The sequence below is a fragment of the Ranitomeya variabilis genome, chromosome 6, assembly GCF_051348905.1.
Source record: "Ranitomeya variabilis isolate aRanVar5 chromosome 6, aRanVar5.hap1, whole genome shotgun sequence".
NCBI lineage: Eukaryota > Metazoa > Chordata > Amphibia > Anura > Dendrobatidae > Ranitomeya > Ranitomeya variabilis.
The window spans coordinates 366,835,564-366,853,494 of record NC_135237.1 but is presented as its reverse complement, the minus strand read 5'-3'; the positions used below and the strand labels follow the sequence as shown (position 1 = coordinate 366,853,494).

The following is a 17,931-nucleotide window of genomic DNA, read 5'->3' as shown; positions in this document are numbered from 1 at the left end:
TCTGCAGGACAGGGGGATAGTATGCAGGTATACGTGAGATGCTCTGCAGAACAGTATAGCATTAAAGGTGAGATGTTCTGCAGCACAGAAGAATGTCGGCAAAAATTGCAAACATAAAAAACTACCAACAAGTTTACTAAGAACAGTTTATTAAGGAGTTCTAATAACAACAATAACTTAAGTTTATTAAACAATCATTGCACACCTGTAAATAATTAGCTGCCGGGTGCTTGTCCTTGACTTCCATGGGCTCCATTAAAATACAATACAGCACAACACAAGCAGCAAAGAAAATGCAGAATGGATTTCAACAAAGGTCTCTGGGCCCAGTTTACTTCTCCAGGTTCTACAGGTTTGGTTCACTCATCCCTAGTCCCAGAGTACGGATTCTGCTCTTAGGAGTTGTCATTCCACTGTGCTTACAATAATTCTACTCTCATTGTGCTGTGTCTGGGCCTAGAGACCCTTAGGCTATGTTCACGCGCTGCGGATTTTGCTGCGATCCGCAGCGTTTCCCATGTGTTTACAGTACAATGTACTGTACAATGCACATGCTGCAGAAAAAAACGCGTGGAAACCCAGTGGTTTACATTCCGCAGCATGTCAATTCTTTGTGCGGAATCTGCAGCGGTTTTACACCTGCTCCATAAAAGAAAACTGCAGGTGTAAAACCGCTGTGGAATCCGCACAAAAACTGCGGTAATTCCGCAGTAAATCCGCAATAAATCCGCAGGAAAAATGCACAGTTTTTGCCCTGCGGATTTATTAAATCCGCTGCAGAAAAATCCACAGATGATCATTCTACGTGTGCACATACCCTTATTCAAATCCACTCTGCATTTCCTTCCATCCTATGCCTGCCTGCACCTGCAGTATATGTGTATGATACATAACTAGGTAGGGTCTGTTCACTCTTACTCTTGGTAGTCATAAGTAGACAGTGAAGGAAGTGCAGGCCCCAGATTCACTGCCACTGAAGTCAATGGGAGAGCAGTGCTGCTATGGCACATCCGCTCCTCTGACAGATTCTGACAGAATCTCACCTTTCTGCGGTGCCTTCTGGGCTTCCAGGACCATCTATATCAGCCAGCAGCACCTGCTTTTGGTGGGCACCCACTGAGATGATACTGTATTAGATCTGACCTGCAGTCCCATGTAACTCCACAGATAATACAGTGATTCTTTTGTGGGCACTGATAGCAGTGATGGCTCCTCTGGATCACACTGCTGCTGGTTCTGCATGTGCTGCTGTTCTGGGCTGGCGGGAGGAGTAAGGCAGAATCAGTGAGAGAGGAGAGCAGACTAGATCTATCTATTGCTGAGAATGACAGACTGCTACAAACCACAGATCTTCTGCATGTTTGCAGTTTTGCACTAGGTCAACTGTAAATCACAAGTTGATCACATATCATGTGAACATCCTCACCTTTCACCTCAAATATCATAGATCTGAAACTTTGTGATGCTGCAATTGGCAATTTTCCATGTGGGCAATTTTCTGTGTGGGCAAATTTCTGTGTGGGCAATTTTCCATGTGCGCAATTTTCCATGTGGGCAATTTTCCATGTGGGGAATTTTCCGTATGGGCAATTTTCCGTGTGGGCAATTTTCCGTGTGGGCAATTTTCCGTGTGAGCAATTTTCCTGTGGGCATTTTTCCTGTGAGCATTTTTCATGTGGGCAATTTTCCTGTGGGCATTTTTCAGGGAACCGTAGCAGATATACTACAATTAACTATCAACCTGCAAATTAACCCTATACCTGCAGATTCATAGCATTATTGAACCTGACAGGTTCCCCTCCTATATGTCTACTAAAGGCTCTTGTAGTACATTCGACATTGAATAATATGGAACTACAGTTAATCAAAGATTTCATGTCATATTGTCTACATTATATAGTGATTAAAATGGTTTTGTTTTTTTCAGCATACTTAGGCTAGTTTCACACTAGCGTTTTGAGGAGCTGCGGAGGGCTGCGGACTTTCTCAGTGAAGCCCCGCCCTTGGCCGCACCCCCGCCGCTAGCTCTGCCTACTTCTGCATGCGGCCTGCGTACCTATCTTTAACATTAGGTATGCAGGTCGTGCCGCTGTATGCGGATGCTTCTGCATGTGTCGTTTTGACGATGCGGCGACCAGTGTAGAACGCAGCTTGTAGCTATTTTTTTTTTCTCTGCATCGTCAAAATGATGCATGCGGAAGCTTCGCATACAGCGGCACGACCTGCGTACCTAATGTTAAAGATAGGTACGCAGGCCGCATGCAGAAGTAGGCGGAGCTAGCAGCCGAGGGCGGGGCTTCACAGAGGAAGTCCGCAGCTCCTCAAAACACTAGTGTGAAACTAGCCTTAGTATTACACAGACTGCACTTAGCTCGGCCACACTTATAAAACCCCTTGGATTCCAGACATATTAGTGCTTGTTTACTAGGTGACATGTACAGTCCAAGAGATACCATGATGCTTATTCTTGTTGGCATGTAAAATAGGTAAAGATTTGCTGATTCTCCCAATTTTAAAATATTCTTGGCTATAATGATTATATGGACAAACGATAATTTATTTTTTAGCACAGTTAAATGTATACAGTTTGTGTTATATCCTCACTGAATTAGCTTGTGATCTATACAATAGCTTGACATTCATTTTGAAAACAACCCTCCTCAAGATAGATGGATTTTACTTTTAAAAATTCACCTGTCGAGAAGTTGTGTATTACAGGATTGGAATGACAACTCATTCCAAGACTAAGAATCCCATTTTTAACTGTGTCAAACTATTATTTTAACATGGATTAATAAAGAAATACTCTTTTTAAAAAAATTCCTTTTGGAATACGAGTGCTGGACTATCCGCTTTTGTGAAATTACATTAATCTGAATCCAGCCTGAGTTTTGTCTCTGCCCCATCTATGGAACTACACAGAGCTGTGTAGGAGGCTAGCTGGATATGTATTTTTGTAATCAAGTCATTGTACAGATTTTATAGGCTTAAAAGAAGAGATCCTAAGATCCCTCCTTTTCTCTTTATATTCTGCCCCTAATGGACAAATCACGAGCAGATTTAGTTTCCAGCATCATATGTATGCCAAAGACACACAACTATACACCTCTTCACTAGTGACAGGCAAGCACTAAAATGCTTGAGTGCTCGTTGCTCCGGGTCGAGCAAATTGGAATACTCGGGTACTCGACCTGAGCAACGAGCCCAATATAAGTCTATGGGAAACCTGAGCATTTTTGTCGCGATTTCCCCCGGGGGTCCTTTTAGGGTCTAAAAACGTCTGAAATTGATGGGAACAGTGCTGACTTGTAGATCACTACTGTGACCAATGTTGTCAGAGTGTGACGTCATTTTTACAGACTCACAATAAAACATACAAAAACGAACCCAAAATGGATTTTCCTGGGAAATATGTTAAGGAACATCCTTTCCAGGGTAATAATTTGTATGTAAGGCAAAATAAAGACCCCCCCCAAAAAATGTACCTCCACCACTTGGGCTATGTTCACACATAGCGTTTTTGATGCATTTTTCAACTTTAGCGTTGCTTTCAACCAATACAAATGCATTCACTGGGAAATCTCATTGTAATATTTAACAACCTTATCTGGCCATGTGGTGTGTGACACATAAGGAGACACATCTTGTTTCATTTATGAAGGAGGGACTCAAAGTCACAAAGTCTATTTTTATAGTGGCACTAGGTGTTTCCAGCCAGCTAACGCTCGTCACGCTCATTGCTGTCTAATTAACGCTGCTGGTGATTAAACTAAAGTAAATAATGACAACATTCAATAGCGCTTACGCAGATGGTAAATTAACGTGTGGTAATGTGTGGGGACGGAGCCTCGTGTGGTAATGTTGGGGGCTGGATTATGTGTGGTAATGTGGTGGGGGGTGGGATTATGTGTGGTAAGTGGTGGGAGTGGGATTATCTGTGTTAATGTGGTGGGGGGCGGGATTATGTGTGGTAATGTGGTGGGGGGCGGGATTATGTGGTAATGTGGTGGGGGGTGGGATTATGTGTGGTAATGTGGTGGGGGCGGGATTATCTGTGGTAATGTGGTGGGGGCGGGATTATGTGTGGTAATGTGGTGGGGGGTGGGATTATCTGTGGTAATGGGGTTGGGGCGGGATTATGTGTGGTGATGTGGTGGGGGCGGGATTATGTGTGGTAATGTGGTGGGGGGCGGGATTATGTAAAGTGATGTGGTAGGGGTGGGATTATATGTGGTAATGTGGTGGGGGCGGGATTATGTATGGTAATGTGGTGGGGGTGGGATTATGCGGTAATGTGGGGGGCGGGATTATGTGTGGTAATTTGGTGGGGGCGGAATTATCTGTGGTAATGTGGTGGGGGGCGGGATTATGTGTGGTGATGTGGTGGGGGCGCGGGATTATGTGTGGTAATGGGGTGGGGGGCGGGATTATGTGTGGTGATGTGGTGGGGGGTGGGATTATGTGTGGTGATGTGGTGGGGGGCGGGATTATGTGTGGTAATGGGGTGGGGGGCGGGATTATGTGTGGTGATGGGGTGATGGGGTGGGGGGGCGGGATTATGTGTGGTAATGGGGTGGGGGGGTGGTATTATGTGTGGTAATGTGGTGGGGGGGCGGTATTATGTGTGGTAATGGGGTGAGGGGGATGGGATTGTGTGTGGTAATGGGGTGGGGGGCAGGATTATGTGTGGTAATGGGGTGGGGGCGGGATTATGTGTGGTGATGTGTTGGGGGCGGGATTATCTGTGGTGATGTGAGGGGGCAAGATTATGTGTGGTAATGTGGTAGGGGGGCGGGATTGTGTGTGGTAATGGGATGGGGCGGGATTATGTGTGGTGATGTAGTGGGGGCGGAGCTACTGTGCAGGGGGCAGGATTAGCGAGTAATCACGATGCCTCTTATATATATAGATAAGGCGGCATTAATATTCTTAAAGGGCCATTATTATACAGTGGGTCTCCTATACTGCTATTGCCTATGCAGTGAGTGGCTGGGCTGCCAAAAATTAGGACGCACCCCAATACCCCTTTCACGAGATGTACAGGAGGGCCTCCTGAAAAAATGTTCCCATCATAAGAAAGTGGGTCTCCCATTGTGTTTGCCTATGCATTGAATGCAAGGCTTGCCCTGCCCCAAAGTTACATGCACCCCAATAAGCATTTGAGCAAACGTACTGGATGGCCACAGGAAAACCTGTCTGAAGAGCCGTGGAGGATGTCTTCCTATGAATCTATTCCCAATTTAAAGGAGCGGTTCTCCTATACTTGGAATGCAAAACAAACAAATATTTACCCCTGGGGAGTATACATTTAAAAAAAAAAATATTTACGAGTATCATAAACACCCTTGCAAAAAACTAGAGTGGCTGTAGCATCAGGGGACACGTTCACCCTGGTGTTCTAGTGGTGGTGTCTGAAAAGACATGGAGGATGTCCTCCTATGAATCTATTCCCAATTTAAAGGAGTGGATCTCCTATACTTGGAATGCCCATACACCGTGACAAACATTTTCCCCTTTGGTTTACACATGTTTTTTCTTTTTTACGGGCATCATAAACACTCTTGTCAAAAAATAGAGTGGCTGTTGCATCACGGAATACGTTCACCCTGATGTTCTAGTGGTGAAGTCTGAAGAGACATGGAGGATGTCCTCCTATGAATCTATTCCCAATTTAAAGGAGCAGTTCTCCTATACCTGGAATGCCCATACAATAAGTGTATGGGCTGACAAACATTTCCCACTGGGAGGTACACAGCATTTATTTCTTTTTAAAAATTTTTTACAGGCATCATAAACACCCTTGACAAAAAATAGAGTAGTTGTTGCATCACGGAATACGTTCACCCTGGTGTTCTAGTGGTGATTTCTGAAGAGATGTGGAGGATGTCCTCCTATGAATCTACTCCCAATTTAAAGGAGTGGTTCTCCTATACTTGGAATGCCCATGCACTAAGTGTATGGGCAGACAAACATTTCTACGTGGGGGGTACACATTATTATTTTTTTATTTTTTCATTTTTTACGGGCATCATAAACACCCTTGCCAAAAAATAGAGTGGCTGTTGCATCATGGAATACGTTCACCCTGATGTTCTAGTGGTGGTGTCTGAAGAGACGTGGAGGATGTCCTCCTATGAATCTATTCCCAATTTAAAGGAGCAGGTCTCCAATACTTGGAATGCCCATACACTAAGTGTATGGGCTAACAAACATTTCCACCTGGAGGGTACAAATTTATTAAAAACTTTTTACGGGCATCATAAACACCCTTGCAAAAAACTAGAGTGGCTGTAGCATCATGAAACACGTTCACCCTGGTGTTCTAGTGGTGGTAGATGATGAGGATGAGGAGAAGGAGGAGGATAGCACCAAATAGCCAAAATCAGGAAAAGTATACCCATGTGTGGGTGTGAAGAGGTGCATGGGAATACACCGCCCCAAAAAAGACACTGTATTGGAGGTTATGTTTAACTGTTATCATTCGGTGGTGAACAGAAATCTGTCCCAATCCAGGCCTTGTTCATTTTTATAGAGTCAGCCTGTCAACATTTTCAGTTGACAGGCGGATGCGCTTATCAGTTATAATTAAACCAGTGGCACTAAAAACCCGCTCTGACAAAACGCTAGCGGCAGGGCAAGCCAGGACCTCCAAAGCGTAGAGAGCCAGTTCATGCCACATGTCCAGCTTGGATTCCCAATAATTAAAAGGAATCATGGAGGACATTGGTACGGTCAGCAAAGTAGTCCCTCAGCATCTTCCAGATGCAGCATACAAGTAGCCCTTAATGGGAATCCAGCACCTCTCATGAAATATTTCCTCTCCTTGCCTTTCTACTATGAGTAAGGTTTGATAAAGACCCAGTGGGTCGAAACGTTACCTTATACCATTGGAATACCTTATTGTCTCAACTGCGGTGAATCATTTAATTTTGGCGTTTTGAAATTCGAAATTGTTTGCAACTTAAAGGAATTCTGAGTGCGACTTTATCCTTGGGATTACATTTTGTGGAATAACTCCACATTCAGCCAGCACTACCTTAGCAAGAGTGCAAGTCTTTTTCTTTTCTTTCCTAGGAGTAGGGTAACACACTGCAAAAAAAGTGAATGCAGGCCTGAAATGCTCAAATTTGTAGCCCGCAGATAGATCAGGCGTTTGACAGAGGTACCACAATGCTCAATATGTTACCTGTATTTTTGCATATTTTACCCAAAAATAATGTATATAACTAGGGTAACAGACAGCAAATACAGTGGAATGGAGGCCTGAAATGCCCAAATTTGTAGCTCACAGATAGATCAGGCGTCTGACACAGAAACCACAATGTTCAATATGTGGCCTGTATTTTTGTATTTTTTACCCCAAAATATTGTTTAGAGCTATGGTAACAGACAGCAAATACAATGGAATGGAGGCCTGAAATGCCCAAATTTTGTAGCCCACAGATAGAGCAGGCGTCTGACAGAGATACCACAATGTTCAATATGTGTACAAGCAAAAAAAAAGGGGGGATCTGGATTGCTTTGGAATAAAATAATCAGGATTAAGATGCCAAAAAAATTCTTCCTAGCCACTGATACCTGGGGCTAGGTATATATGTAATAGGCAGCAGCAGACAGTAATGGAATGGACCCTGTTGGATGCGGCCCCAGTCCCTACTAGCCTCCCCCTGGACCCTGTTGGATGCGGCCCCAGTCCCCACTCGCCTTCCCTCATCAGCCACATGATACCAGTACAGACACAGCCACTGTGAGCCACCTGAAGCCTCTTTTCACTAGAGAGACTCACCCTGCTCGCCCGCCCTCCGCCTGATCTGCCCTCCACCGCCACCTGCTCATCCGTCATCCGCCCCCAGTCAGAAGAACAGAATGGCAGAAGTGAAGAACTCCAAGACCACCCAACCTGAAACAGCGAGAAGGGGTTATACCACAGTGCCCACCTTATGGGGTCACACAGGGGAGAATGAGATACAGCTAAGCACATGGGATTGCACGGAAGAGGATTAGATGCACAGCTCAGCAGACAGTATCACACAGGAGAGGATTAGATACACAGCTCAGCAAATGGGATCACACAGGATAGTATTAGTTACACTGCTCAGCAGACATGACACAGGATAAGATTAGATACACAGCTCAGCAGACAGTATCACAGGGGATAGGATTAGATATACAGCTCAGCAGACAGTATCACACAAGAGGATTAGATACAGCTCAGCAGACAGTATCACACAGGATAGGATTAGATACTCAGCTCAGCAGACAGTATTACACAGGAGAGGATTAGATACAACTCAGCAGACAGAAACACATAGGATTAGATACACGGCTCAGTAGTCAGTATTACACCGTATAAGATTAGATACACGGCTCAGCAGTCAGTATCACACAGGATAGGATTAGATACACAGATCAGCAGATGATATCACACAGGATAGGATTAGATACACGGCTCAGCAGATGGTATCACAGGATAGGATTAGGTACACGGCTCAGCAGTCAGTATCGCACAGGAGAGGATTAGATACACGGCACAGCAGGCAGTATCACACAGGATAGGATTAGATACACAGCTCAGCAGACGGTATCGCACAGGATAGGATTAGATACACAGCCTAGCAGACGGTATCACATAGGAGAGGATTAGATACACGGCTCAGCAGTCAGTATCACACAGGATAGGATTAGATACACGGCTCATCAGACAGTATCACACAGGATAGGATTAGATACACGGCTCAGCAGTCAGTATCACACAGGATAGGATTAGATACACAGCTCAGCAGACGGTATCGCACAGGATAGGATTAGATACATGGCTCAGCAGATGGTATCGCACAGGATAGGATTAGATACACGGGTCAGCAGACAGTATCACACAGGATAGGATTAGATACATGGCTCAGCAGTCAGTATCGCACAGGAGAGGATTAGATACACGGCTCAGCAGACAGTATCACATAGCAGAGGATTAGATACAGCTCAGCAGACAGTATCACATAGGATAGGATTAGATACACGGCTCAGCAGTCAGTATCACACAGGATAGGATTAGATACACAGCTCAGCAGATGGTATCACACAGGATATGATTAGATACACGGCTCAGCAGACGGTATCACATAGCAGAGGATTAGATACAGCTCAGCAGTCAGAAACACACAGGAGAGGATTAGATGCACAGCTCAGCAGTCAGTATCACACAGGATAGGATTAGATACACGGCTCAGCAGTCAGTATCACAAAGGATAGGATTAGATACACGGCTCGGCAGTCAGTATCATATAGCAGAGGATTAGATACAGCTCAGCAGTCAGAAACACACAGGAGAGGATTAGATGCAACTCAGCAGATGGGATCACCGAAGAGACTCACCCTGCTCGTCTGTCATCTGCAGTCCGCCCCCGCGTGACACACAGCATGCTGCTCTCTCTGCTCCGGGATGAGGAAGTGGAGCAGCGTGTGACGTCAGGCAGGACCATGATGCACCTGGGCCAGCCGCAGCTTTTAAAGGTACAGTGCCATTTTCCTTTCTCCGGATGCATTAACAGCACTGTAGGTGTTTCTTTAAAACACCACAGTGCTGTTATGCATAGGGGGTTGGAAGCCTTGAACAAAACGTCCAGGGGCCCGATGAGGAGAAGCAAATAGGAGGGGGGCCCGAGCTGCCAGCGTGTTCGGGCCCCCCTTTTTGCTCCTCATCACCGGGCCCCATACAGTAGTAACGGCTGTAATGCCCTGATGGCGGCCCTGCCCCCGCAGAATTTTTGCTTTCTTGTCCTTTTTTCAGAGAATATGAATAACACCAAAACTTTTTCTCCACTCATGGTTAGTGGTTGGGTGAAGCCATTTATTGCCAAACTACTGTGTTTTCTCTTTTTAAATAATAATAACCCAAAACATCCAAATGAATTGAAGTGATCAGTTCCTCTCATCTGCAACCAAGCACTCCTTGCCTAGGCAACTGACCATTTCTGATAGGCTGCAGAGGTGATAGGTAACCCAGGCAATAAGCTGTAAACAATAAAATTCAAATTCTTTGGAATGCAGAGAATTTGTAATAATAGTAAATTGCAAAGTCATTTGTTTTTAAAAGCATTTGGCAATTTTACAAATTGAACTAATTAAGAAGTGGAGACAAGCCCTTAATGGTACAAGGTCCTGTTTAATTGTTAGAAAATGCAAATCCTTTCAGTTTCAAGTTCAGTCTGCTCAGATCTCTTATACTGTAACTTCTTGGTCCATATTCAGTGGTAAAAGTTTTTATATACGGTAAATAGCCCTTATTGAGTTCATAAACGTGCTTATTACACACAATGTTTTATCGCAGAGATATCGTCACAAATGGTATCTGATGTGTCTGAGAACAGTTTAGTGTTTGTATGCACCAAAATGGGCACATACATATTCCAGAATAACTGCTCTAACAAGTCATGCTCCTGTCTAAACCTTTGTGTTTTTAATAGAGTATATGAATGTAGACTTTTTTCACTACAGATACATTAAGGAAACAAACTTGAAGAATGACGCTGCAACACTCAATGAACTTATTAAGAAAACTTCAAGTGTCAATACATGGACACCGAAGCCAGGAGAAATACTGGATGTGGGCAGGTTGCTGAAAGACCCAACTGATAGGTGATTTTTTCATATACTCTCTATATATTATTTTTTGCAGTACAGGGATTATGCAGCCTTATGTAAGTAAAGCTTAATCACTGTACAGTTATAGGTGACCCAGCTTTCTAATATACAGTAATTAAATTTTCACATAGCCATTATTAAGGTCTGTTTATTGTCAATACAATTGTCAATACAAATAATTGATTATGATGAACTTTCCAGATGTAGAAGATAACTTGGGCATATAAAATGATAATACACAAAGTATGTGGGCAGGAAAAAAGCCTTGGAACATAGTATATTAAACTCAAAAGTTAATTATTAAGATACATATATACATACATACTTTATGTCTTAGTACATAAAATAAATACTGGCTGTCCAACCCCAAAATAGAGATGGACAAGTAAAACACAAGCGTACTCAGTGGATAAATTCAGAAGTTCCAATGCACGTTTTGCATTACTTCCTCTGGAGGCCTGTGTTTTGGGGGCTGGACAGCCAGTGTTTCATTTATATACTAGGAAGTTTATCCTCGCCATTACTAGGCTGTACATGCCGTTGCCATTTCTGTGTCCTCCAGGTCAGTGGCCCAGCAAACTCCCAGGTAAATTGGGGTGCGCTTTTCCAGGACTCCTCTCATGTCTTTCTCTGTTCGTCTCAGTACGCTGGCTTCCATCTCTCCTGCCCGGCGAGGCACCCACAGTGTCCCAAACCAGCAGCCACGAACCTGGTGAGGCGACGTCCTCTGAGTCCCCTGGATTCTATACCGCTTAGAAAGAAGGAATATAAACTAGCTCACCCGTGATGCATAAACCAAACCTCGGAAGCACGGACCTGCTGTGTCCAGGCGTATAAAGTCCAAAAAAGAAAAAAATGGCCAGCTTCACCGAGTCCGTAAAAAAGAGTTTTCTTTATTCACAAACTTTAAATATGGAGGATACAGACTTCAGCACGAACCATATGGGTAAGAATCTCAATGCGTTTCTGGAGACTAAGCTCCCTAAGGGAGCTTACTCTCAAGAACTGCATTGAGATTCTTATCCCACGTTGAGACCTCTTATGCCAACCCTAACCTTAACCCTAATCCCAAATGTAACCCTAATGCCAACCCTAACCCTAATACCAACCCTAACCCTAATCCAAACCCTAACCCTAATACCAACTCTAATCCTAACTTTAGCCCTAACCCTAACTTTAGCCCCAACCCTAACCCTAACTTTAGCCATAGCCCCAACTCTAGCCCTAAACCTAACTTTAGTCCCAACCCTAACCCTAGCTCTAACCCTAACTTTAGCCCCAACCCTAACCCTAGCCCTAACTTTAGCCCCAACCCTAACCCTAGCCCTAACTTTAGCCCCAACCCTAACCCAAGCCTTAACTTTAGCCCAACTCCTCTAGTTGCCGGCCGGCAGATCATGGCGGGCGCACTGCGCATGCGCTCGCCATTTTCTTACCGGAAGAAGCCAGCAGCCAGGAGGGGATGCAGGAGGACCCAGGGACACCGGTAAGTATAACAGGGTTCCCAATCCCCCAATTTCTCTGACCTCTGATGTGCGATTACATCAGAGGACAGAGAATGACACATCGCTTTTTTTTGCGGCCGCCGGTAAACAGTTAATTACCGGCGATCGCAAAACAGGGGTTGGTAAAAACCGACCCCTATCATGTTCTTTGGGATCTTCCGGGTGCCGGCCGGTGCACTGCGCATGCACCCCCCATTTTTTTGCCGGAACAAGATGGCGGCGCCCATCGGGAGCCACAAGGAGCACCGGGGGAGACGGGTATGTATCGGGGGGGGGCGATCGGGGACCCCATTTCTCTGTCCTCTGATGTGCGATCACATCTGAGGACAGAGAAATTAAATGGGAAATCACTTTTTTTTTTTTTGCGACTGCCGGTAAATGGTTAATTACCGGCGATCGCAACCCGGGGGTCGGTAAAACCCCCTGAATCATGTTCCCTGGGGTCTCGGCAACCGAGACCCCAGAGAAAATCTGACTCTGGGGGCGCTATTCACTTTTTCCACAGCGCCGTTAATTAACCTTAATTAACAGCGCTGTGGTTTAAGTATCCTTACTGCCGCCGTTAAAAGGCGTATCGGCGGTCGTTAAGGTGTTAATGAGGATAATTAAAAAGACTAACAGCAACCACAAAACCAAAAAACACAAACATCACACTTAAAAGTGCACTCTAGGTCAACCATATAAAATCTATATATCCTAACATTAATTCCTGCCTACCATCGGAGGTTGGCACCTGTAATATCCACACGGTGCAAGGAATTTAAGAGAGTAAGCTTTAACTGTAGTTTACTCGTCTCCTCTTTTTCTCCAGCACACAGCATAACATTTTCTCCTCAGGCTAGAACTGAAACTGAAGCTCCATATCAACTCCCACCCTCACTTTCTTAAAGAGACAGATCTAATCATTATACATTCCAGCACCCTCAATCAATACCACGCAATTGGCACCCTCGCTCCTCGACAGATGTCCCGCTCTTCCCTGGCAAGCCTTATTCTAAGTGATGGCATGCACACAAACATATCATCCTTGGGGTTTATCATACAAAAAAGCAGGGTCAGAGGACAGAATATAGCAATAGGTAAAAGAAGTTTTGTAAATACGATCAGTTGCTGAAATTGGTGGACCTAAGTGCATTTTACTGATATACCATTATAAAGATATAGATAACTCAAACAAAACCCTTATGTGGACCCGCAACTGTCTCCTACAAGCTGGACACCTGCCTAAACAGCGGACATTGGCACCCTACTTGACAGTGGATATGGCGGCCCCGCTTCATGGCGTCGATTCCTGGGATGCCCTTCTGTATATTTGTTACCCTAGAGCAGACCTGGGCAAAGTGCGGCCCACGGGTCACATCCAGCCCTCTGGCTGTCTCAGTCTGGCCCACGGACCCAGACAGCCATGGGGCTGGAAATCAAAGGTCCACAGGCCGCACGGTGCCTGACCACTTGCTTTTTCTATGTCCGGTTCTGTGCTGCAGGTGTACCTCCGGTACTTCCTCCACCAATCAGCGTGTGAGTGGAGGCAGGGAGAGAAGCAGAGTGCCAGGGAACAGGACTGAGGTGAGTTTTTGGTGTTTTGTTTTTTTCTCATGTGTATGGGCTGTTTGGGTGGGCATGGGGAGGCTAGGGGATGTGACATGGTGCAGCACACAGGGGGCAACATGATGCTGCACACATGGGGCAACATGGTGCTGCACACGTGGGGCGACATGGTGCTGCACACATGGAGCAACATGGTGCAGCACACATGGGATGACATGGTACTGTACACATGGGGCGACATGGTGCTGCACACATGGGGCAACATGGTACTGGACATGTTGGGCGACAGGGTGCTGCACACATGGGGCGACATGATACTGCACACATGGGGCAACATGGCACTGGACATATTGGGCAACAGGGTGCTGCACACATGGGGCGACATGGTGCTGCACACGTGGGGCGACATGGTGCTGCACACATGGGGCAACATGGTGCTGCACACGTGGGGCGACATGGTGCTGCACACATGGCGCAACATGGTGCTGCACACATGGCGTGACATGGTGCTACACATGGCGGGTGACAGGGCTGCATATGAGGGCGACATGCTGCGCATGGTGTTGCATATGGGGGCGACATGCTTCACATGGGGAGGCTACGGGGCGACATGCAGTGTATATAGGTAGGCTGTGTGGGGGCTCATGCAGTATATGGAGAAGGCTGTGTGGGGCTCATGCTGTACATAGGGAGGCTGTGTGGGGCTCATGCAGTGTATATAGGGAGGCTGTGTGGGGCTCATGCAGTGTATATGGGGAGGCTGTGTGGGGCTCATGCAGTGTATATGGGAAGGCTGTGTGGGGCTCATGCAGTGTAAATAGGGAGTCTGTGTGGGGCTCATGCTGCATATGGAGGAGGCTGTGTGGGGCTCATACCGCATATGGGAGGAGGCTGTGTGGGGCTCATGCTGCATATAAGGGGCTGTTGGGGGGCTCATACGATATACAGAAGGTGCTGTGATCATGTTCAAACAATATATAGGGGGATGTCAGCATTCTTAATTCTGCTCATTATTAAGTGATACAATTAATATTAATAAAATTAACAATAATATAATAATTTTAATATATTGATATTAATATTGAGCAGAATTAATTTTGACCTATTGGTTTGGCCCTCCACAACAGTCACGGTCTCTCATGTAGCCCCTGGGGAAAATTAATTGCCCACCCCTGGTCTAGAGGGTTCGATATTGTCAATCAGTAACAAAATCCAGAGCCCCACACATAAACAAAAACAGGTCCTGTACATTGATAATTTCAACCTGCCTCAATGATAAAACAAGAGTCTCAAGAACAGCATCCCCTGAATTTATCACATGGTGGCTGAAAGAGTCTATCAAATCTTCTTTGTGGTTCATACAGCTACTTTTGGAAGAAGAAAAAAAGCTTTTTGAGAATTCATCACATCAACTCAGTAAATTAATTGAAAATATTCTCAAATTGTAATCTGATACCGATTTTAATAGGCGGGAAGGTCTTTGCAGACCTCGGTTGAAAAATATTCATTCAGGAAAGAAAACAAATACAATTTCAGAGGGATATTAGGGCCTTTGGGGACAATCAGGCATATAATTTTAAAAAAATAAAACATCGGATATCTCCTCCTCAGATATTGACACCTCTGACACCAAGTGTACAAACCAAGGATTTTCACCAAGCGGTAGATGACAGACACATGGATGGCAAAAAAACAGAGGGAGGTATACACAGAGGGGATCGTTCAGAGGTGAAAATTCAAATCAGCCAATTAGGGATCATCCTTCTGGAGCTACATCATCCGCTCACAGGCTACTACCTCAGACAGAAGGTCAATAAATCAAGGCCAAATCATTAACTTCTCATCTTATGATTGCTTTGGCTGGACAAAAGATGTTAATTTATTTTGTAGGAAATTAAAATGGAAAAAAATGTCTGCATCATGACCAGGAACAGTATCATAAACTGGGATTTAAGGAGGATGAACTAAAGGGATATAGAGCTCTTGTTGGCCTTCTGGAAGAAAATGAAAGAAGAGCAGGGGTAGGTCACAAGCCACAGAGATAGAAGCACCAAGATGCCATCACAAGGTGAAATCAACAGTGTGGACATTTTCCTGAGGCTAGTGGAAAGAGACTAGAAATACCTTCCCCACCATTCATCCTTGACTCCAATTTTTCAGAAGGTGATAAAAAAGCCCTGCAAAATATTATACAGAAAGATAATATGATGATAAAACCATCAGATAAGGAGGGGAATCTGGTTATCATGGAACAAACAAACTATCTTGACATGTGTTACTCTATTTTGAGGGACAAGGATACATATAAGTTCTTACAATCTGATCCCACAGGGGTATATAAGGAGGAACTTGGAGGGATCCTTGAGAGAGCAAGGGATTTAACAGTTATATCAAAGAATGAATTCAGTTTCTCATTACCTACGCATCCACTGTGGGAGACATTTTACACTTTACCAAAGGTACATAAATGGCTAGATCACCTGAAGTGATGCCTCATCGTATCAAGGGTTGATTCCCTTGTACAAAATAGTGATTTATATATTGACTAGATGGTGGCCTGACTCTAACACATCGGGTATTCTAGAATATGTATGTCCACGTAGTATATTGCCCAGCCACGTAGTATATTGCCCAGCCACTTAGTATATTGCCCAGCCACATAGTATATTGCCCAGTGACGTAGTATATTGCCCAGTGACGTAGTATACAGCACAGAGCCACGTAGTATATTGGCTAGTCACGTAGTATATTGCCCAGCTACGTAGTATATTGCCCAGCCACGTATGACACAGGATAAAAAAATAAAAAATAAAGATATACTCACCTTTCGCAGGCGCGTTGTAGCTCTGTTGCCTGTGTGGGGTGCAGGCGGCAGCTTCCGGTCCCAGGGTGTGATGACGTAGCGGTCACGTGACCGTGTCGCGGTCACATGACCGTGACGTCACGGCAGGTCCTTGTCGTGCAGGACCTGTGATGACGTCGCGGTCACATGACCGTGACGTCACGGCAGGTCCTTTCCGCGCAGGCGCTCAGGACTTGTGATGACGTCGCGGTCACATGACCGTGACGTCATGGCAGGTCCTTCTGCCAGACCATCCTTGCCACCGGAACATTCCGCTTGCATCGCAAGGAGCGGGAAAGGCGGCGTAGGTGAGTATGTAATCATTTTTTATTTTGTGTGTATTTGTTATTTAAAGACTGACTGGATAATTATACCTGACGGTATTTTAGTGGGATCTATTAAAGGTTATATTTTAACTATTGTGACCTCTACAATTACCTTGCTGCGACACACTGAACTTTTGATTGGTAAAGTTTTTTTGTTACACACACTAATTAACCGATCATTTACTGAGCACAGGTGAGGATGTAAACTAGGATTGGGTGCATTAAATGACCAGGCGACAAAACTTTTGTCTTGCTAAAATCTGACCATTCTGTGTCCATTAACTGATCAATATTTCTGCATTGATGCCAATTTATTTTCTTAACCTAAACCACATTTCGGAGGGTTTCAACTTTCAAAAGAATAATTTATACAACCAATGGATGAATTTAACGTCAGGTTATAAGCTTTTATTTACATAACATGGATAAGTGACATAACTTCTGTCAGGGAGTGTATTGATGCGGGGGCCCTTTATAGTAACATTGTGCACCAGCATGGCCTTGAGGGTGTCAAGCATTTCCCAAGATCAAGATCAGTTGAATTTGAAGGTCATAATAACTTCTTTGTAAATTTTTTGATGTTCACCCTCACTCTTAACTTTTTTCTTTTTGACAAGAAATACTTCCACCCATTTAGGGGCCCAGCAATGGGGAGCCCCTGTGACCCATCATAGTGGGAGGAAACCACTGTCTTCAGCGATGCACCAAGATGGTGGCATCCCTATATAGGGGTGTGATATTGGTTTATGGATGATATTTTTGTGACATGAAAGGGAACAAATGATGATTTCCTCTAATTCATTCAAAGGATCTGAACATCAATTAACTGTGCTCAAATTTACTTCTGAACTGAGGATTGACACTTTACTTTTTTTGGTTGTCTTAATCTGGAAAAATACCGAAGGGACTATTGATGCACAAATATACCATAAATCCACCAGCACTAATAGCCTGCTCAGATGGGATAGCCTGGTGGCCTTAGATGTGTCATCCTAAAAGGACAGTTTCTGAGACTGAGAAGGAACTGCTCCAACATGGATGACTTTCATACACAGGCTATTGATATGAG

General features: G+C 44.7%; 1 protein-coding gene across 1 annotated transcript in view; it reads left to right on the top strand.

The window, feature by feature from the left end:
- LOC143782505 (cytidine monophosphate-N-acetylneuraminic acid hydroxylase-like) overlaps positions 1-17,931 on the top strand; it is a 357,809-nt gene that overhangs the window by 239,703 nt on the left and 100,175 nt on the right. Inside the window, exon 10 of the mRNA XM_077270001.1 lies at positions 10,495-10,635. Coding sequence (XP_077126116.1) covers positions 10,495-10,635 — 141 coding nt within the window. The remainder of the gene's footprint in view (positions 1-10,494; positions 10,636-17,931) is intronic.